The 22,935-nt window shown below is 34.7% G+C and overlaps 1 protein-coding gene across 4 annotated transcripts; it reads left to right on the forward strand.

Moving 5' to 3' along the window:
- Positions 1,544-21,249, forward strand: LOC105162691 (protein GRIP). Of its 4 annotated transcripts, none has more exons than XM_011080800.2 (22): positions 1,544-1,744; positions 2,124-2,677; positions 2,845-2,960; positions 3,889-4,058; positions 4,206-4,299; positions 6,580-6,666; positions 6,817-6,897; positions 7,113-7,238; positions 8,848-8,956; positions 9,039-9,118; positions 10,674-10,802; positions 10,904-11,004; positions 12,800-12,933; positions 13,037-13,134; positions 13,211-13,330; positions 13,510-13,534; positions 13,651-13,709; positions 14,603-14,674; positions 15,852-15,899; positions 17,829-17,934; positions 19,689-19,747; positions 20,788-21,249. In XM_011080800.2, the coding sequence occupies exons 2-22, from the start codon at positions 2,209-2,211 to the stop codon at positions 20,896-20,898; spliced, it is 2,394 nt and encodes a 797-aa protein (XP_011079102.1). In that variant the 5' UTR covers positions 1,544-1,744; positions 2,124-2,208; the 3' UTR covers positions 20,899-21,249. The 4 variants fall into 4 exon arrangements, with proteins under 4 accessions (XP_011079102.1, XP_011079094.1, XP_011079087.1 ...); XM_011080792.2 differs by having other exon boundaries at positions 1,544-1,737; positions 2,113-2,677; XM_011080785.2 differs by having other exon boundaries at positions 1,544-1,737.

The raw sequence follows: 22,935 nt of genomic DNA on the forward strand, positions 1-22,935 counted from the left end.
ATGATAATAATAACATTTATTTGTCCTATATGTTTTCAATTTAAACTATTATTAGAATTTGATATGACCATTGAAATGCATAATATAATCCTAACGGTTTGTTCAAAGCCTTTCTCAATGAAGATACGGGCGGAAGCCCTTCCTCAATGATTGGATACCTCATACCTGATTAAATGCAATGGCAGAGGCGATTCAGAGGGTCAGTTGGATAAATTTGTAGCTGAAGTAGACTTAGGTATAAAAATATTGCAAAATCTTGTACACTATATGAGCAAGAAAAGCTATGCTGTGATTTCACTCTGTGCCTGCATATACTATTGAGAGCTTTGAGCAGTTTTAACCATTCTACATCACTTTTCCATCAATAAAAAGATATATCCAAAAGCTGCATTATACCTATTCACGATAGTTTACGGAGAGCAAATAAGGCTTAAATGATAAATATATACTTAAATTAAATTAGTTAATAAAATATAGTAGTTATTATTGTTTGATATAGATATTTAAATTTAATGAAAATGAACTTTAGTATATCATTTTATGTATTGTTATTTTAATTTAATTTTTCAATTTAAATTATAAATTTATTAAAGAATATATGTATATATATTTATATTTAAATAAATATAGTTAAGAACATGGTTATTTGTTTTTAGGAGGGATGAAAATGTAAAAAAAAAACTTATAAAAAAAAATAAGTAATTTCACCATGGTCGTTTGAACACAATATATCAGTAATTTTATAAATTTAAGAACAAAAAGGTCAAAACCAGCAAAAAATTAAGTCCAAACGCACCCTTTATGCCAGATTCTAATGAAAGAGAGAGTCTTGCGCAGAGTTTATTAAAACATGGAGTATCTTCAGTTTATTTTTAAAATGCAAGGGTAAAATGGAGTTTACCCCTAAAATTGTTGGAACTAGTTAATATATTTTGGGTTTGTAATTGATAATTTATTTTGAGAATAGAGGGTATGTGTCCATTTTTATAATAATTTTTTATTGCTTTATCTCGTTAATTTAAATTATTAATATATTTAATTAATTATTTTTTTAGAAAAAATGTAATTTTCATTAATAAAAGAAAAGATATAGTATAATAGGTATTCCTATCATATGGTATCCTCGACAGGCCAAGGGATACGCCAAAGTCTATACAATGCACATGTACTGACCGAGCTAGTTAACCTAATACTTAGTACACGCATTCGGACATCCTCCACAATTAAGTGAGCCACAATGCTCGGGTGTCTTTCCTCGTGTTCAAATCTCCTCAAATTCCCTCCCTCAATAAATGATAAACACACGAGTCAAGTAATGCTATATTGAATGATCTAATTTATGACATACAAAACGAAATTTAAACTACATCCGGTCCAAAATAAGTGGTTCATAATGTTTGATGGTATAAAAAAAAGAAGATTTATATACATACATGGTAAAAGTTTTACACTTCAAATCCATCTAATAATATAGAGGAATAGCTCACTTTACAAATATGCCCTTTAGTTTGAAGAGCAAGTATAAAATTGGAAGGCAGCACACTGATATGTGTGATGGCAGCGTGTGAAATGCGGGGCCGAGCAGCGTTGTGATTTTGCGATAACAGTGCCCCCATTTTGCAGCTGATTATATATTAGAGTTGCTATGACTATGAGTATTTATTTCGCAATTCGAATCTGATTGAAGATCTACTGTGTTCATATACGCATCATTCCTCCGATCTCAAATTGTCTCGAGTAAGAGGCGAGCTCAATCACTTCTGCAATTAATAATTTTGTTTATTTGATTTGTGACATTTTTCATTAATTGATGGAAATTGCGGTTTAGTCGGATTTTCGAGTCCAAGGGGTGGGGTGAACCAAATATCTGTTGCTTAATTATCATTACTTTTTCTTTTTGATTCAATGTGCTTAATTTAATTCTGGTCAGTTTTATTTGAAGTTTCTTCTGTTTGATCTAATGTGCTTAATTTACATGGTTCTGATTGTTTAATTTGTTTTTATCTGAAGTTGATTTTCTACAAATATGGTTGAAATTTTGCTGGAGGCTATTGTAGGATTACTTCAATTGACTATGATGCCAATGCTATGTGTGTATTGATTTCATTATAGTTTTTTTTCAGCTTTTGGAGAAGTTTGTTGCAATTACAGCCACTTTAGAAGATACACTGAAAGTAAGGTCTTTTGTTCTTTACTGACTCCACAATAATGTCGCAAGAAGGGGGTGAAAGTGGTGGACTGCTGGAAAATCATGCAGAAGATGTTATAGATCAGGAGAATGAGCAGCCCAACCTGAATAATGTGATTGACCGGGATCTAGCCAAGGAGAATGGATTCCCTGGTGAAATCATTGATCCTAATTACAGCCACGACAAACTTGTGCAGATGGTGGTAGAACTCAATTTCCAGAAAGTATATTTGAAGTCTCAGTATGAGGGCTTGAAGAATTACTTTCTGGATTCTAAACTTTCTGACCAACAAAAAGTACAGGAACATGACAATTCAGGGTCTATGGATGATGTCAAGGAGCTTCGTGGAGAAATAGAATCTCTAAAGAGAGAAATTCTCGAAGAAAGGCAAACACGAGGTGCTGCAGAGGAGGCTCTGAAGCATCTAAGAGCTGCACACTCAGAAGCAGATATGAATGCACAAGTGCTTTCTGCTAAACTTGCTGAAGGTTGTATAATTTGTTCTAGATGATTTTTCAAGTTTATGGATACCTGATTACCAGTTTGAAACCTGATATGCTTTTTGGGTGTGTTTTCGGCATCTTATGGTGATCTGAAAGAGTTCCTTCTACATAGTTTTGCTTAACAAATTTAATGTCCAATCATTCTCGTATAGCTCAACAGAAGATGGATCAAGAAATAAAAGAGCGGGACGAGAAGTACTCTGAGCTTGATTCCAAGTTTAACAGGCTTCATAAAAGAGCCAAACAGCGTATTCAGGAGGTGCAAAAAGTATGTGGTTCATTTTCTTGCCACTTCTTTTATCTATATTAGTGCATCTTTTCCTTCCCCCACCCTTTTGATTTTTGGTTGGATTTGTTACGCATCATGAACTATCATATCTTTTCAAACTATCTAGCTGATACAGCACATTATTTATTGGTTTTAGAGCCTGGATTCATTTGCCATGACAGATGACATGAGGTTAAGTATCACATATGTTACACTGATCTGCCCTTGTTCATTCGAAGATGTTCTGCACATTTCCTGTTTCTGTTGCTCAGATCATTAGCTTTATTATCTTTCCATCGGGTGCTCTTACTATCTACAATTTCTACCACTGGATCCATATCATGTGGGAGATGAGGCGGCTAGCTGGTAAACTTGTTTGAGGACTGAGCTAGTTTTTTTCTATGATTTTAGATTTTTGATCTGCTAACTTTTAATTCTCTTGGATTCACATGTTTCGTGCAAGTCTCATCCAAGAAATTCTATTACATTCTACAATCAAAGAAATTATATTTTTAAAGAAGAATATTTGGTTTAAGATCAGGTCATAGGCTGGTTTATATAGTCAATTAAAGTAGCAAAATTTACCTCAATGCCAACCATTTACTTCAAGACTCTGTTTTTATTGGATACAACAATTCCTTATCATTTCCAAGACCTGGATTGCAAAGAAATTAAAGACAATATAACGTAACAATTTATCATTGCCATGGGTGGTGGTTTATTTGATTCTCTTTTACTGTTTACTATTTTTTAAGGATTTAGTTAAAGAACATTTGCTTGTATAGTTTGTTGCTGGGTTTGACAAGCAAGGGTTAAATATACAAGCATGCGTTCACTGATTGACAATTGTTCAAAAATTGACATCATGTTCTGGGGGAGGTTACTTCAGTGGATTGAGTTCAATTTTTAACTGGGATTGTGTTTTTAGGAAAAAGATGACCTTGAGGCGCAGCTCCGTGAAGTAAATGAGAAAGCTGATCTCACATCTTCCCAGTTGTCAGCATTACAGCAAGAGTTGGAGCGCACAAGGCAACATGCGAATGAAGCACTGAAAGCAATGGATGGGGAGAGGCAACAACTACGAAGTGCAAACAACAAGTACGGTCTTGAGAAAGCTTCTTATTGGGTTTCTGCTTTCTCATGTTGTGAATGCTTACCGTGTAGTGTTGAAGAAAAATGAACATCTGGACTTCTAAAATTGTCCATGTTTATTTGTAATCATTTTGACAATTTTTTCTTATATAGACTTCGAGACAGCATTGAAGAATTACGCCATTCTCTGGTCCCCAAAGAGAATGCTTTGGAGGCAATGCAACAGTCTCTTCTGGAGAAAGAACAGGTATCTAATCATATATGGCGGGTAATCAATAAATAGTCATCTGTTATTCTATCATGATTATTTGGAAGTTTGAATTCATCGATATATATATATATATGTATAATATATATATTATCTGGTCGCATTCCTGTTACTTGTTGATTAAATCTATGGATTAAGTGTTGTCATAGAATTAATGCATGTATATGAGTATATCTACGTCCGTGTCTCATTACACATCATTACACATACACATATGATTTTCGTCAGTTTTGTTTCCTTGAACCCTACTCTCCCTTTCTGTGTTGACAGAATCTATACTACTTGCTAAAATTTTATGAGTTTGTGAACTTATTTCTGTTCCTATCTCTCACTTTGCTCTGTAATAATTAGTTATTGGTACTTCTTTTTTACATGGAAACAGTAGTCACTACGTAGATATGGATTAACTACCCAGGTTGCTCAGTGGAGGCTATGGGATAGTATTTGTAATTAATCAAGCACTTTATGGGCTTCAATCTAGGACTTAGTTACTGAGTTTAGCGCCGCAGTGTTGTAATGTGGATGCCATTGTCTTCTCTGATGATAATCTTGAATAAGTTAGATGAAAAATGGAGATTTTCTTCCCCTCACAGTTTTTTACGTTAATTTATGGCAAAGATTGCATGCAATGTATCCTCTTCAAGAAATGAGTCCATTTGGCTATCAGTATGCTCTCCTCTTCATACTGAATGCAATGAGGTCAATCTTCTCAGGTTTCAATAGAAGGTTGGCTGGAAATCTTGCAACTTGTTTCGAGTTATTTCCAAACAAGAATTTTTGTATGCTCAGGAAAATAAAATATTTGCCTGCGGGAATAAAGTTTTAATTTTTCGAGAGATTCTACCGTGCACAGATGTATTCATATTTATATGTATGTCTTAATGTATTCTAATTGTTACATTTTTTCTATATCTTTATGCATAATTATAGCATTTCATCAGGAATAGGAGTATTTATTTTCATTTTCCAATCATTTTATCAATACATGGTAAATATATATATATATTCCAATCAATTTTACAATTGTACAAAGTTTGATTTGACCCCACATCAGAAAGTTCTAATAAATCATTCAAACACATCTCACTTGCCACTCATTTCCACTTTCACTGCCAAAACACCACCTCCTCACAACATACTCCCAAGCATTTAGGAAAACAACTAACAACAAAGCGTTACTAACGGTGACTAGGTCAAGAAATTCTTTCCTGTGGTGACATCTGATTAGTTCATGGACTTCTTGTCTAATTTGGACCTTGTGATTTAAATGTTGAAGTTTCTGAATACATCTACGGTGAAAATTTATTTCTAAAACAGCCTTTTGCATATACGAACCTTCACAGCTTTACCACTTTTTGTTTTTTTGGAGAAAACCTTGTGTTTTGCTGACTTAAGTTGTAATCTGTCTACCCTTAGTCCAGTCCAGAGGCCAAATATGTCCCAAAGTTGTTGAGTTGCTCCTTCACTGAAGCATCTCTTGTTAGAATGAGATCTTAAAGTCCCTTCAAGTGAAGCTGTTTACTGATAAAAGACTGTGAACGTGATGCACTTTCATAACAAGTTACAGAGCAATATTACAGGGTCAATCTGATAACAAATTATTAGCCGACTAGGACACATACCAAAACAAGAAATAAATAGCACTTGGGAAACCATTCCACTGGGAAACTGAAGCACCGAAAAGAAAGGGAGCGAAAAAATAAAAAATAAAACAATGACATGGGAAGTCATCCTAATACCACTTCAGCAAATGAAGAACAGTTAGGCATATGGAAAAGACACGATATGAAAAATATGCAAATCCACCACGAACATGAGCTCTGTAGGGTCATATGTGAAGATAGTTTCTAATGTCAGGTGAATTCTTAAATTAGTGTTGTAGTCTGAATATATCATGGTGATTGTCATTGAAACTTTTAACGTTTTTGGCAAAAATTAAGAGTAATTGGGTATCTGATATAAAAACAATAGTAAAGAGCAGAACATCTTATGGTTGAATGAAGCGTAGAATAATTGATAATCTGAAATCAGCTTAAGTGGATCGGCTGTTAGAAGCTAAGATGTGGGTGTATTAACCAAGTTGTATGTTCTTATATTTGATATTTACTACCAAGAAAGATTGGTATCATTGTCCACTGTTCCTTTCCGAGTAATTGTTTGTGTGATATATATTATCCTGCAGTAGCCTCTGTAATATATCAAGTGTTCCCTGAAAACATTCATGTCACTTTACATAGAAATGTTCTTGCATTTCTGCAGATGTTGGAAGATATGCGAGGGTTACTGCAGGTAGCTGATGAAAAGAGGCAAGCTTCAATTGCAGAGCTCTCTCTAAAGCATCAGAAGGTAAACTGCACCCAGATATCTGAGGAAATGCTTGCTTCTCATGCATGAAAGTTCAGTTCATTCTTTAGCTTCAGATTTCTCTCCTAGTTCAATTTACACGTTACTGACTTTGGAGATATTAATTTCTTGTTCTCGTGTTATCTTTGGCAGCAAGTAGAGGATATGAAAGCCCAAATTGCTGATGTTTTAGCTGAGAGAAGCCGAGCAACTGAAACAATATCTTCTCTGCGGGTGCTCTTATACATCTTACTCTTGTTTTGCTTCTCTTAAAAGGATAAAGTGGCTGTAACCAAATTAACCTTTATGTTCTATGATCAGTTAGTTTTTCTAGTTAATATCTTTGTGACACCTTATCATTTTTCCTCTGCACCTACAAGCAGGAGGTTGGTAACTCAAAATTTTCAGATGCTAAACTTAATCGTACTTAATTTCTTTTCTACTTCCAGTCTTTAATTGCGGAAAAAGACACCAAGATTGCGGAGATGGATGCAGCTTCCAGTGGGGAAGCGGCACGACTTAGAGCGGCAATGGAGACATTGAAAGGAGAGCTCAGTCATCTGAAAAATGAACATGTATGATTTCTTCTTTTGCTCTTTTCACATGGTAGATGCTACTAATTAAGCAACAATGCTGTTTGGTCCAACTCAAGGGTCCTGCCTTGATAAGTTTCCGTAATTAACCTTTTGTTCATACTTTTGGGTAAGAGGCATAAACTGGAGTGCAACTGTTATTACATTTTTCATGATTCTGTTCCATGTTCCATGTGTTCTTGTTTCACTTTACCATACAATCTACATGATATAACTTCCCTTGAGGTAACAGAAGCTATAAGTAAAGAAGAAAATTTGTAGAAGCGGACGTATAGCGTACTGCAACGGATTGCTCTCGGAACAAGTTTTAGCATGTACGGAATGCAATCTTGTGATTAGAATGAGAACAAATGACATTGCTTTTTTCCCATAGTCCAGGGTGCCTGTAGTTGTTACTATGGTACCATCTTTTTCCGATCTAATGTATGTCAAAGAAAATCTTAGTTGATGGAATTAATTGCTTTGAGTTTTCCTAAAATCTCATGTTACATTTCCTTACAGATTAAGAATTTAATAGACTACTAAAATATGTTTTCTTCCTCTTCAAGAATAGAATTGATCATTGTTAAAATTGATTATAAGTTTAAGGGTTCACTACCCTTGCTCGGGTGAAACTGTTTTCTCTTATTCTTGCCTCTGTTGCTTCCTCCTACTATTCTGGTTCTCCTTGTCCTACAAAATCCTTAGTTTCAGGTACGCTTCCTCAATCAATACATTCCAAAAACATTCACTAAATCCTTGTCCTTTGTACTGATCGGCTGGAAATAACATCAACCTCACCTCAAGAAAAGATTTTTGAACCTCTCCTGCTGTACATATAAGTTTCCTCTGTCTTTACTGACTATCAAGATCACAAACTGTCTTTCTATTGGGAGAATTTTGTTGCATATGAATAAATATATTACTAAAAGATAAATCCTGTAGTTAAATATTATTGTTGGATTAACAAGTGATTGTTGAAGTGATCGTTTCGTTAAAAGAGATGTGTTGTAAATATTTTATTGTCAATTGAGGGATGTGGTTTGGACTTGACTTTGAAAGGTAACTACGTACTCATACTGAAATAGTCTATTATCTTTTTAAGTTATGTGCACTACTGTTGTTTACCTAGTAAACTCGAACTTTTCAATTTCAGCGAAAAGATCATCTCATATCCCATTATTGCATGGTCATGTGACTGTCATCGGGTGCATACTTTTGTTGGTCATGTCGAGTATTTATCCTTGAGGCTCTGTTTGTTACCTGGTAAGTAACAGGATTCTGATTTACAATGATATAGTCGTAATCAGAGAAAGAGACTTCCACTTTGGTGTATGATCGTATAATAGTACTTTAGAACATTGAGGAAATAGATAATCAATAGAAAGAAGAGGTGGGTTTTTGGGACTATTGGAGAAATTTGTGTTTCTGGCCTGATTAAGTTCACACTGGATTAGGGATCCAGTGACTATTTTGCAAATGAAGGATTGGAAAATGCAAAAGAAAAGAACTATTTTCTGCACTATCATTCAGCGAGTACCACAAAGTTAAATGTACAGTTTGGTGTTTAACTTGAGAAAATGCAAGGAACTAATGCTCATGATGCATTCAGGAGAAAGAAAAAGAAGGATTGGAAGCTGCACTGCAGTCCATGAGATCAAAGCTGGAGATTTCTGAGAGTAATAGGATACGTTCCGAAGTTGAAGCAGCAAAATTAAGAAGTATTCCTGTAACCTGTTCTTCATTGCAATTTGTTTTCATGTAGGACAATGGAACAACCATTTTTATTTTTTTCTTTTTCAGGTCAATTGGAGTCGGAACTTTCTGTGCAAACTCAGCTGTTGAACAGTAAAGATGCAGAGCTAGGGGAAGCCAAAGACAAGGTTATTTGTTCCCCCTCTTACTTTTTGCCTGTGCTTTGAAGAATATCCAGATATAGAACAGTTAACCTCTTTGTTCTGCATTTTGCCACTTGTTTTTGCACATTGCAAAGATTTCTTTGTTTGGAGTAATTCTGAGGACCAATGGAAGGGTAGTTATTCATTTGAACTTCTTGACTTTTGATTGAAGATGGTTATTTGTGAACCAGCAAAAACTACGAGGATGAATATGTTTTCTTGTGTGAGCTGGGGGTTGGTTGGATTATGAGCCACCCTCTCCCGTGTGATATATGAAAACTTACCGAATATGTACAATCCACTTCCAGTCTTGAAATGAAAGAAATGGATAATCTGAAGAAATTAAGCAATACCAAAAAAATTACAATTGGGGAACTGAGTGATTTTTGAAATTTTTAGCAGTATTTACCGGTGACCTAAAAATACATGGAAGCTAGTTTACATAGGCATGTCTGACCAATGAGGGTAATTAAATCTTGTCTAGATGATAAAATGTGATATATATATATATATTTTTTTTTTCTTGGGTTGTTCAATGCTTACATTTTCATATAGCTGGTCCGAAAACCTGAAATGAGGAGGGTTGTGTGAGGCTGAACAGTCAGCGGAAAGCTTTGTTGAGGAAGTGGTTGCCAATCATTAACCCTTAATTCTACCAGTCCCAAATGCTTTCAGAAGACTCTACAGCTGTTTAATTTTAGGCCCGCATCCAGATTTTTCAGTACACTACTCAATTAGATCCATTATGTTGTTGAGTCTAAGTAGCTGACAAATTATCTCGCTTACAGCTATTTGGTTTAACCACACTCAAAGGAGTATTACATATTCCAGGTTTGAATCCTCATCCCCCAGTTCACCCAGAACAATAGCTTCGTTGCCCTTCCCTGTACACTGCTAGAGAGAGATTCCCATGCATGCAGACCGAAAAATGATAATACCCCAAATGTCATGTGGAATAGAATGTGGCTTTCATAATTTGAATAAAGAAATCTGTCTCATTGAATGCCACTGAATTCTCTGACATGGAACCGGTATGTTGGTTGGAGCTGCCCTAGAATATCCAATATGATTGTGCTTTTGTAGGTGTTGATCTGTAATGGCCTTGGAATCAGTTCTTCTAAGTTTTGTTATTCCTTGTGCCTAGAGTGTCAATATGGTTTTATATTTCAATGCTCTTAAGGTTGTAATCTCTCTGTAATCCACTGATGACAAATTCCATGAATAAATGCAAATTCACTGAACAGACTTCATGGATTAAGTACAGAATCATGATGCATTAACATGATTACTTATTATTTTATTTAGGTCTGAAATAATCTCTATTGAATTTTCCCATGTTCTCAAACAACTGACTCGTCTTCCCCTCCATCACAAAGAGCCTGTGATGACCCTATGAGGAATTTAGATGTGGTTATGTTGTTAAGCATTTATCAGAAGACCAAGTGATTGCTTCTTGTACGTTCTGACTGATTATTTTCATATTTGTATGTTTTACCTGTATGCCGATTCTTATTCCCTTCTGTGTGGTTACATATCGCAGATAAGTCGTATTGAAAGTGAATTTGCTTCTTACAAAGTTCGAGCTCATGCACTGCTACAGAAAAAGGATGCAGAATTAGCTGCTGCTAGAGACAATGATCAATTGAAAGCTCTTGAGGAAGCCCTTAAGGTGAAACGGTTATTGTTCGGTTTTATCTGAGAAGAAGAAGAATCCTTTGAGCTGTCATTAATATATTGTTCCTCATAATTCATGATATTTATGTTTCCCAGGATGCTGAGAGAGAAATACTTTTAGTATCAGCGGAGAAGGATAAAGTAATCCAAGATCTTAAAGATGCTTTGACTAATTCCGGAAAGGAAATTTGCACCAGGTTTTCTTAATGCCCATTAAATTGTAATACTTATATACATTAATAGAGTTAGATCCTTGGAACAATATGTCGGTGCGATAAAGTATGGGAGGTAGAAACGAAAGTCCCTTTTCTTTACTCTTGCTTGCGTTGTGCTTCATGATTTATATTAGCTACATCTAATCAAACTTTCCACTTGAATCTGCAGAGTGTTAGGTAAAAAAACAAATGCTTCTGTAACTTATTTTCTTTCCCCTCCAAAGCAAGCAAAAATGGATATCTATAGGTAAGTGTCGAAATGTGTTGGACATGTATGAATCCAGAAATCCATAACCAGACATCAATTGGTTGTCAGATAACCCAACTGTCAGACAGTGATGTTTACTGGCCACTTGACAGACAGACCCAAAGCTAAAATGGTACCTGGTACACAATAAGATACAATAACAATCTTGGCATCTCAGAATGGGTTTTGAGTTCTTGTCTCATACCAAACAAAATTGAACCAAAACTCATCCTTGGTCACCTAGGAATGTCATGCGAAGAGCTGGTGTGTTTTCCCTTTTTCTTGAATGGAGACTTTGTCAGTAGCAAAGTGGTCGTAGGGAAGGTAGGAAGGGGCACAGGCAGTAGGGGGCAGTCCACACGAACAGTGCTCAGGCAGTTGGGCAAAGGAAAGTAGTTAGGAGGGTGTTTGCCATGGTGGAAAGAGAGGAAGGAGGAAGGGAGACGCTGCTGGCAAGACTGTTAGTTAAAGGCATGTGGAAGATTGGGTGGGTGGGGGGGTTGTGTTTGCAGGAATGTTGATTGGCAGCAATCTGCTATTCAGAGTTCAGGAAATTAGGGTAAGGAAGTAACACAGGAAAGAATCATGTTTCACTGTTACTTTGTTTTAAACCATAGTACCTGTGAGTTTCTGGGAGTATTTGTTCCCCTCAAAACCTGAACTGAAAATTTAAAATGTTTTATTGGAAACCCAGTAACCAGTCAGAACTCAATTTCACCATCCTGAACCATTAATATCCATTCTGGTCTGGTGAACACCCTGAAAAAATTGGTTCCATGTCCATCCACATTCATATTTCAGTTGAGCAAAAAGTTATCTTAATTGTTCTTAGTTTTGGGAACATGGAGTCACTAAGACCTGTTCGCTTACTATGGAATAGGGAGCAGCTAACATGCTTAATATTCATACATTTTTTGGAGACAACTGTAATTTTCAGTTGAACACGAAGAGGGTGAAATTATGACATGTCCATTTAATACTTTTGGTCTTATATTGCAAGATAGTCGTCAATGGGTAACAACCACTCACCTTCTGTTTTTCTGTTCTTTGAATAAGCATTTCAACCAAGTCGAACTCCTGGATGAAATAATTAAATTTACTTGATGCACATTTATTCTGGATGTAGACATTAGATATTGACATTTATGCAATAGGTTCCACCAACCCATTATGCCCTGCATTTCCTGGAGAATGTTGTATCAACTTGTCCGTTCTTGTGTCTGCCTCTGCATTCATGCTTCAAATTGAAAAAGTACTGACCATCAGTTGCAGGACATTATTCTCTAATAGTTCTGAAAAGAACTTATCATAAGGAACATGACATTGTTATATGAAATGAGGAAGTTGAGTTCTCGATGAAGTAATATACAGATGTATATAGGCTGGTATTCCATAAAAATTTGTCGTAGACCGTCTTCATTTATCTTGTGCATGCAAGAGAAATATTTAAGTTCTGACTGCGGGTCGATTAAATGTAAATATATGATATGTCATTCTGAGTATTCTGAAATTTTTAATTGTCTTCTTCAGAGATTCAGCTCTCAGCACCTTGGAGCAGCAGATTAAGAACTTGCAATTGAAGTTGGACTCTGCTCTTTCTACGCATCAGTCTGAGAAAGAAGCATGGGAGAGAAGTCTCCAAAATCTGGAAGAAACATGGCGATGTACTGCAACCCTCTCTCCCTTAGCTTATTCTGATATGCATATTGTTTCTTGTACTCAATGTGGGCAATTGGTCTTTGGTTAACTTGGATATTAACTGTACAGTGAGATGTGAAGCACTGGAAAGACAAAGTAAAGAGTATTCTGGTCAAAATTTGCAAAAAGAAGTAGAAGAGCTGAAGTTACAATGTAAAATGTTGAAGGTTGTCTCCACCTTAGTTATCTGTTGAATTGAATATTGGTTGGCTTTTCTTATTATTGTACTACTGTATCTCGTAGGAAGAACAAAAGTCTTTTCGGGATCTTGCTGATAAAATGATGGAGGAAAAGGATAAAGAGATCTCTAGGCTTTTGGATGATAATAAGAATCTAAATCAGTTGCTGGATTCAAGGCCATCTGTACGCTCCTTCTCCCCTAAAGAGAATATATACCTGCCCACTGTTCGCCAAATTTGAATTTCTGTTGGATTCTGTTTATTTATTCCATGTATCATTATTATATAGTCTCTGCATTCAATTAGTTGGGACTGTACTTAACATTTCTTTGATATCTGACTCGTTGTTTTAATTGTTTTCAGGTTGAATACCGTGATGAAATTACAGGTAAATGTTCATCTTCTAATTCATAAAGATAATGTTACAATCTAATTAAAATGTCACAAAGCTGGTGCTTATAAGTTGGTTGGAACTTAACTTTTCTTTGAGCTTGATGGGTGCAGCTCTTCAGAAGCAGGAAGCCCCAAGTTCTAGTGCTTCAGCTGCAGAGCAACAGATCCTAGTATGCACAGTTTTCCCTGTTATGGAATCCAAGCTTATTCTTGTTTGATACAAAACCACTCCCCATTATATTACCTTCATCCTTCAACTGGTATTTATGTTCACCGAGTTCAAAGAAACTTCTGAAGTAGTTGTCATCCGTATATAGTTGAATGAAAAAGTATCCGAGTGAAATTTGCTGCTGACATGAATAAGATGTATATATGATTCTTTTGACAAATATAGGTTAGGTGAACTTGCACTTATGTCTATGCGCAGGTCAAGAAAGTGTCAACATCTCCCACTCACTTTTTCTGATATGTGCAAATTCAAATCATATAACTCTTGAATTTTTATGGCTGCTTCGTTAAGATTGTTCCCAAGTCCTCCAGTGTTTTTGTTTTGAACTATAGTTCTGAGACAAATGTGGGTGTGATTCATTTGTTTAAATTTATTGCTTTCTTTTAAAGTAGTTCATTATCTTTTTTTGGTCTTCGCGAAGTTTGTTTGGCTAGAAAAATGCATCTATCTCTAGGAGAAGGTTACTATTACCTAAAAGATGAAAAGACGAGAAAAAATTTGTCGATTAACTTTTAGCTCTATCATGATCTACAACATGAAATACGTGTGCAGTGATTGAAAGTGCTTCCAAGCTTGGTTGCCAGGTAATATGACATAAAAGATCACTGTTGGCTGAACCAGGATCCATTGGTGGGATGTGGTGTAGATATCAAGTATTACTGACAAGCCCATTAATATGATAATTTCATCCTACTTGGGACCTAGAATCATATAAAAATACTGTTTCTTTCCCTTCTAACTATTAAACATATTATCTTCCTTTAGGATTAAACTTAGATTCTTTTAACATGAATTACACTATGTCATGTTGTTGACGTAGTTGTGTTGTTTCAGATTTTGGCAAGACAACAAGCTCAGAGGGAAGAGGAGCTTGCTCAAACGCAGCGGCATATTCTTGCACTTCAAGTATGTGATGTAGGAAATATGATTGTGCACTATTTTTATCTAGCAACCCATGAACATTTGAGCCGTTTGAGTTTCCTTTGTCATTATAAAGGACGGGCTTTATAAATTTGTCGACTACTGTCTAGAAAGAAATAATTAGAAGCCTCCATTGAAGCAAAGAAAGAATAATGTCAGCAGAAGTCTAAGGACAAAAGGAGCGAAAAGAGCAAGAAAAGAAAGAAGAGAACACAGTTTACTCTCGCATGGGTTCAGGAAAATCCATATGAACATAATATCAATTTTTAATCTTAAAGAATTGCTGTCAGAATATCATATCATATGTAAAATTTAAAAACTTCTCCTACAATAAATCTTTGTAAGTATGTTGTTGACTTCAAATTTTCAGAGGTCTCTCTGGAATGATGAACCAAAATAGAAGAAGCAGCTTTGTAAACCTTGCCGAGAATGTTAACCACAACTTGTTGACATTATTGTTTTTAATGATTAGTATCGAATCCATAAATGTGGCTGGTTAACACTATTTAGAGGCCTTAGCTGTAATTTATAAATGTAGTTCTGCTGAATCAGGTTGGTGTTTTATTAGGAAGAGATGGGTTTTAAGTTTTGTAAATTTTGTGGTTTGAGAAGGATTATTGCTGGAAACTGAAAGAATGAAAAAAATGTGGCAAAGATGGATAAGAGGGAAATGATAAGCATCTTAAGAAAATGATGAGAAGAAAATTTACCCTCACAAGGATTGAAAAAAATACACAAGAGTATGGTATCAGTTCAAATAATAATCAATTCTATAGAATTAAATTGTTTTCAGAGTATAGACATTAAAGGCTTCTCTTTCAAGAAAAAAGAATAGAATTGCGAAGATGAGTTGTATGATTATTCCTAGATAACAAAGACATAGGAGTTGAGACTTGTAATGGAAAATTACTATAAAGTAGAAAACTATCTCTGAATCTACTCCTACCATAAAGTAAGCTAAATGAGATTCATCTAAGACTATTTTAATTAGAGAATTATGTTGTGCTGATATAATCATCTCTAATTTATTCTGAAACGAGCTTCGTTGGGTAAATAGATTTCGCGGTTTACTTCTTCAAATTTGTTGTCTCTCAGGCCTTTTTTTGTCTGCATCTGAATGTGTTTGGGGGGTTATGTATATGTTCTGAGGCTTTAAATGCAGGAGGAAATTGAAGAGCTGGAGCATGAAAATCGCCTCCACAGGCAGCAGGTACTTCATAATGCTAGTTTACATACAATTTGAGCTGGTAATCTTGTAATTTATTTAAGTTTACAGTATATTTTTCAAAGGCAAATCTAAATTAAAGAGGTCTGTCAGACATTTGTGGCATTAAGTCGCGTATCAGATGGTTCTAGTGAACACTTTTAAGTACAAACAAAATTGTCTGGACACAAACAGCAGCAGTTGTTATTCTATTCATCATGACAAATGGCAGCCACACTTTATTTTGTTTGGTGATTGGTATATCCTTTTACTACAAGTCTTGGCTTGTCTCTTTCCAACGAGCAATCTACATTATTTTAACTGTGAACACCCATTTACATGCTACTAGTTTCTTTCTTCTTGTGAATCCACTGTTTCCAAGTTTTATATCAGAGCATTCGTTTCATCATCCATGACATTTTTCCAATTCTTATCCCTTAGTGACTCATCAAGTGTTTGTAGTATAGGAATTGAATTGATTTTATCAAAAAAAAACACTATTGGATTATGGAGCATTTTCCAAGGGAAAGTACCCTGAGAAATTGAATGTTTGATACATGTTCGTGTTCCTTTCGAATACTGAAGTCATCAGATTCTGGGTTTTGAATTTCAGTACCTGATTCTGGTTTAGATTCTTGAGTGTGCTTCGGTAAGTATGGATTGCATTCCTTCATTAGTAGTGTGGCTTAAGAGGATCTGCTAAGGTGTTGGGCTGGGTAGTGCTTGGCTCAATCTGCTCAGGTTGTTCCATAAGGCTCAATCTGCCTTAGGCCAGACAATGTCTGGCTCAATTTGGGTAGATTCTTGCATAGTATCTGGGGAATAGAAATCAAGCAAATATTTGTGTCTCCCATGCTCATCTTCCTTAGAATGATCTCTCTCCCCTTGTAGATAAGTTGTACTAAAGAAAGGCTCATTCTCAACAAATCCCTAGAAATGAGAAATTGATGCGAGGAACAATAACAATATTTGTACCCTTTTTGTGTAGAAGAATAACCGACGAAGATGCACTTTAGGTTTCGTAGGTCAAATTTTCCCCGAATGTGAGCATGAATATGACAAAACTAACACAACCAAACACTTTGTAGGTAGGTTGTTGTTTATGCTTAAAGTAGGGAAGAAGCTATAAAGAACTTACATTGGTTTTTTAAACCCAAAAGTTCTGGAAGGTAATAAGTGAGCCACAGTTAACACCGCTTCCCCCAGTAGGCTTTAGGAACATTCATTTGATACAATAGGGTTCTAGTTACTTAAAGCAAATGTCGACTCTTATGCTCAGCTTACCCATTTCGCTGAGGGTTGTGAATGCAAGATGAATAATGAACTATTCTATCTATCTGAAAGAATGAAGATAAGGTCTAATTGAAGTATTTTAGCATTCTCACTCCCTACCCTGTTTATGCACACTCTGAACTAGTTTTTATCGACCAGAAAAAAGTAGGAAAGATCTCACTGATGTCAAATTTCTTTTTGCATAAGAAAAACCCACATCACCCTTGTGCAATCATCAATAAAGGTGACAAATCACTTAGCGCCTAAATTTTTTTATCAATATACTACTCTTGATTGCATTTACTTTGATGAAGGTGTGGTTGGTCTAGAAAGCAACAGGTAATATAGTCGCAACAAATTTGAGATACGCCTATTTGGACAACTATAAGAGGGCCTATCTTTTTTTGTATTGTCCCCTAACAATTTAGATTTCATACTCAATGCATGGGCATTTAAGGTTCATGAAATCACTTTAACTTGCTCATTATGGCAAGTTAATAGAAACTCTCTCTCTCTCTCTCACACACACACACACACATCTTACTAGAAGGTGTTCGCTACATTTTGGATGAGGTAAATTGGTCATACATGAATATGGAATCTTTCATTGAGATAGTGTCATTACGTTTATTCAGTCTTGATGATAATGTGTAATGTGTGCAGGAAGCCAAGCTGAAGGAAGAACTCCGGAACATGGAAAGAACACAGAAGAGGGAAGGAGTGGATCTGACGTATCTTAAAAATGTCATTTTAAAGCTTCTAGAGACAGGTATATTTGCATTCAATTTTCCCTTCACCTCCACATGCAACTCCTATTTCATGACCAACCCCCCACCCAGTGGTCTCAAGGAACTTGTCGGTTTCATTCTTTCAATTAAACAATAGTATAATTTTGTTCAATTTACGTTTTCCTTTCTGACGCACCAGAGTGATATTTAAAACTAACTGATGCAGGAGACTAGGGACTAGTGATAAACAAATATAAGGGACTAAGAAAGGAGAATACTTAAGATACAGCAACAATATGCTTGGGGTGACTCTAACTATAGCTTTTAAATCCTTTAAATATCAATTCCAGTCTTACGCGTATATTTAGATTTTATGACTTCAATAAAATATCTGTAACTTGGTTGAAGATTCTTGTTTTGGAATCATTTTAGAATTGGTCAATCAATCAGATAAGTCTAATCTAAGTTGAAAAATCACTTTCAAATTCTAGTCTTTTCTGGTTATTTCCTAGTAGAATTAGATAATTGTTAGTTATAAGTATGTTGTGATCTGCAGTTCAAGTTAATCAATTGAAATTCCAGGTTTGCATCTTTTGCAATTTTAACGTTAGACTCCATTAATGAAGATATTCTGAAGGCCGACCTTTTCCACTTATCTTCTTCCCCTCGTTTAAAAATTTTACTACCTTATTTTTATTTGCTCGACAAATCTTAATTTTTTAGATTGGGTAAATAAACTTGGATCCTCTTCTGAAATGCCAAGTTACCAACTTTCCGCTGAAACTTGAAATCGTAGCTTATACCCCCTCTGGAAATGCTATATTTGTAAACCATATTGGAATAACCAGATCATAAAAATTAATCAAATGATCATACTGCCTTTTGGTTTATTATTTCGGGTGGGGTGAATTTCTGATCTTTAAAATGTTGGAGGGGTGTCTTTATAGTTGAAAAATTATTTCACCATGCATCATGTAGTCTTTTGCTGAAGAAACCAATAATTTTTGTGAGTCACTTAACATCAGTTTGCTTGGTTCAGGGGTAAGCCAATACTAACGTCTACTATAGATGGTTTAAGGGTTAAGCTAATGAGTAGGATACAGAAAATGTACCAAAAGGGGAAGAAGTGGATCAGTTTAGTTTGTGATAAGGTTGTTAAAAGTTGAACTGCCAGTATCACTAAGTGGGAAGTGGGTGTGTTTTACACTTGCATCTTCATAGGGGCTCTAGCTATACTGAAAGTTTGAGGAGTTGGTAAAGTAATTTTTTTTTAGAGCAATATAGGTGTAATTAACCCTAAGTTTTTAATTTCTCACATACCTATAATTTGATGGTGGTGGTTGACTCCATAGGTATCTATCTTCAATTTAATTACCAGAAAGTCCTATGTATATGCAGAACCTAACCTGAACGAGAATTAAAATTTACTCTTTGTTCGTCATTGTCTTGGTATATCAAAGGAAGCACATATGATATCTAGTAAATTTTATCTCTTTATGTTTTCTTAATCGCTTTATTTATCAAACTCTCAATTGTTTAGCCTTATATTTTATAATTTTTCTACAATGACTGACAGGATAGAGGAATTTTTGTGACAAAATTAACTCCTGGGTATAGGAAACAAAAATTGAAGTCGGTTCTCATTATTAGATGCTTAATTATAAATAACTGATCTTTTCAATGATTATTTGCTTTTTAATATTTTAAGTAGAGCAAATGTAAGCTTCTATTAACAAACAATGGTCACTTTAGATTTCTTTAATTTCCACCTTTTTGTGGTTTTGCAAATTATTAGGTGAAGTGGAGAGACTGCTTCCAGTTATTGCAATGCTTCTTCAGTTCAGCCCTGATGAGGTGAATTCGTCTTTCACTTTCCTGTTTAATCTTTGATACCACAAAGAATTCTTTTGTGAAACTGATGTTTAACATATTCTGCAGTAGTTTCTTTTTCTGTACAGTATTTTATGAGCATTAGGTCGGATCGAGACTTTATGCGAACTTGTCCATATTGCTTTCATAATGTTCTAAACCATGGACACATTAGGAACTTGTACCTCATGCTGGAATGCAGGTCTAAACTGCTTTTTTTACCCTTTAAGCATGTTTTCAGAATCAGAAACCTGAGTTTGACCAGCTTATCTAAAGTTCCAGGAGTAATTATCATTTGATTCTTATGATTAGGATCTTCAGAATGGGCTCGACTGCGAAGTAAGGATAAATAAAACAGTGAAAAACTTGTCTTAAGCACAAATGTAGGTTTCCAAATTTCAGTTGTGAATACCTCAACTAGAATTAGAAGTGGGAAGTTATCCTTTTATAAAATTGCTGAAAGCTGCTTGAAGATGACCTGCTGGTCACAACTTGCACCTCTCTTGCAAGCAACACCTCATCGCCAAGTTTCTTCCAGCTCCGGCTCTTCTCTGCACCAAATCATGCTCAAATCCTACTGCCCATACCTGTTCCACCAGTTGTAGGGTTTACACTTCTTGAACCTTTTTCTTCCTCACTTCATTCCTTGTAACTTCTACCAGTGGGCTAGGTTAAAAGCAGTTAGGAGACGCAAATGTTGAATTTTAGGAATATTTCTTTTATCTTATTCTGATTACATGAATTACTCTTTCCTTGTATTTCACCTGAATTTTAGTTTCTGCTTGGCTTCTGCTTACATTAATTCTTTGAGCTCGAATTGAGTATACACTGAAGCGTTTCACAGCACTGCACAGTCAACTGCATATTCAGAGCCTCAGATTCAAAAAACTCAGAAGTGAACATGAAATTGCCTCCAACTGAATCTAAAAGCCCAAATATCTGGGTCAACTGCATTTAAGTCCTCTTGCATGCGGTTTTTGAATGAGTCATCCACTTTCTAACAATCTTACGTTGTACATTTGCAGATGCAGAAGTGTCAACAAGCCTATCGCTCCTCAAACGATGTTACACCTAGCCCTGCAAGTGATTCTTCCGGATCTGGGCTGTCTCTATTTTCCAGATTCTCATTTTCATAGCACCGACCCATTGACATTAAATGATGCAACAGGACTAATTGTTAGGTGCGCAGTGGGAGAGATGCAGCAGCCATTAGTTTTGCTATCGGCCATGTAGCATAAAATGTTAATTACTATAGTGTAAAGAGATCTCTACAAGAAAGAAAGTGAGATACTTAAGATAAAGAAGAAGAAAAAAAAAGAGTGGGAGAGTAATAAGATTGATGCTTTGAAGATAGTGTGTACAGACAATTTTCTCATCTATTGTTCCCAATTGAGTAGAAAGTAAACCATGTGATTTGGTTACATTTGTGAACATAGGTGTAATCTTTCTTCTCCAGGAGAAGGGTAACTTCCTTTCCTTTCCTTTCATGTGGTGTTGCATAGTTGTTATTTCCCATTGGTTATTATTTATAAATCTCAATACGAGATTTGTATAATTGTTTTGGAGCTATTTTGCTATTTCTGTCACCTATAACCTACAGAAAAATGTACATATTCAGTTGATCAACTAAACTAAAAGAATGTCAGTTTACAAATTAATTCATACGTTTTGGATTTTAATATTAAAAATGTTGTAGTTGAAGAATAAATTTAGTACACTGCGTTAAACACAATTGTTAAATAAATAATATATATATATATATATTAGCAAGCGTCGATGGGAAAATGGTGGTTTATTTGGCAACTAATATATATAATAATAAAAAAATAAGGGGGGGCAACTTGAGAAACAGGAAAGCAGGTGAAGACGACTTTGACCAGTAGCATCTAGGATACTGGTGAACTTCCCTACGACGTCGTTCCAGTTGCCTCGTCATTCTTCACCAACCCCCGGGCCCTCTGCTGTCATTTGTCAGGCTTCCCCAATATATATATATGGCAAAGCAATTTCAAATTTATTTATTACTTAACAAATAATAAAAAATATTTTTAATATTTATCTATTTTAGCGATAATCAAACCGCCCTCCATAGAGTTTGGTAAATTATATAAACTTCATATACTTTGGTAAATTACACCTAATACTCCTGTCGCTTACTTGCGCCTAATAAATAGATCTATTTGCTAATAAAATTTACAAAATTTGTTGACACCAACAAAAAAGTTTAATGAAAATTGACCCCAGTTTGCCTTACAAACTTATTGTAGGTCCAAAAAATTTTTTTTAACCAAACTACCCTTATAAGTGAAAATGTATTTCCTCACATATATTAACATTTGAAGATATATAATGGTATGATAAAAAAGGATTTGTTTGATGAGATAAATATATTTTTGGTCCTCAACTATAGTTACTAATGTGATTTTGGTTCTCAAAATTTTAATTTTTTGGCATTTTTGGTCCTTCCAATAACTTTTTCGTTAAATTTAACTGAGATTTCATTTAAATGAAAAAGATTATTATATTCCTCCCATTTTAAATTTGTAATCCAATGCACCAATTTTTTACATTTAAACTTCAAAAAAAAAAAAAAAAATTTAAGCAACAAATTTTCTAAATAATCTTAACAAGAAATTGCCAATAAATTTTAGAAAAGCTGTTGCTTAAATTTATATTTTTTGGTTTATTTTCTTTTAAAGTTTGAAAAAAATTAAGAAAAATGAATGTATTGGATTACAATTTGAATAAAATTTAAGTTTAACAAACAAGCTTAATGAAGTGATCGAAAGTGCCAAAACAATCAAAGTTTTAGGACTAAAATTACAACCTTAAATTGTTTGAAAACAAAAAGTACGTTTATCCCTAAATTAGAAAAAAATCAATTGAAAACAAAAATAATTCTTTATTCAATTAAATATATCAACAAAATTTAATAAATTTTAATTAATAAATTAATCTATTAGTGAGATAAAAATAGATATCGAATATAGTAAGTATAATTTTTAATTCTATAAAAATTTATATGTAATTATATCAAATTTTAAAATAAAAGCGAGAAATTATATTTAACGTAAATATAATAATTAGATGCAAAAATGGACAAGAAATGAGATTAGACATTGATTACATAGGAGCTGTGACGTTAGATCTTGAGCCGCTTCTCTATTCTTTCC

Source organism: Sesamum indicum, linkage group LG1, assembly GCF_000512975.1.
Source record: "Sesamum indicum cultivar Zhongzhi No. 13 linkage group LG1, S_indicum_v1.0, whole genome shotgun sequence".
Taxonomy (NCBI): Eukaryota; Viridiplantae; Streptophyta; class Magnoliopsida; order Lamiales; family Pedaliaceae; genus Sesamum; species Sesamum indicum.

What these genes read in the sequence shown, in the direction of transcription:
- LOC105162691 (XM_011080800.2), top strand. Translation starts at nt 2,209, where the DNA reads ATGTCGCAAGAAGGGGGTGAAAGTGGTGGACTGCTGGAAAATCATGCA. An exon ending in GGAAAGGAAATTTGCACCAG is followed by an intron (nt 11,005 to 12,799) that starts GTTTTCTTAATG and finishes TGTCTTCTTCAG; the next exon opens with AGATTCAGCTCTCAGCACCT. An exon ending in CTGCAGAGCAACAGATCCTA is followed by an intron (nt 13,710 to 14,602) that starts GTATGCACAGTT and finishes GTGTTGTTTCAG; the next exon opens with ATTTTGGCAAGACAACAAGC.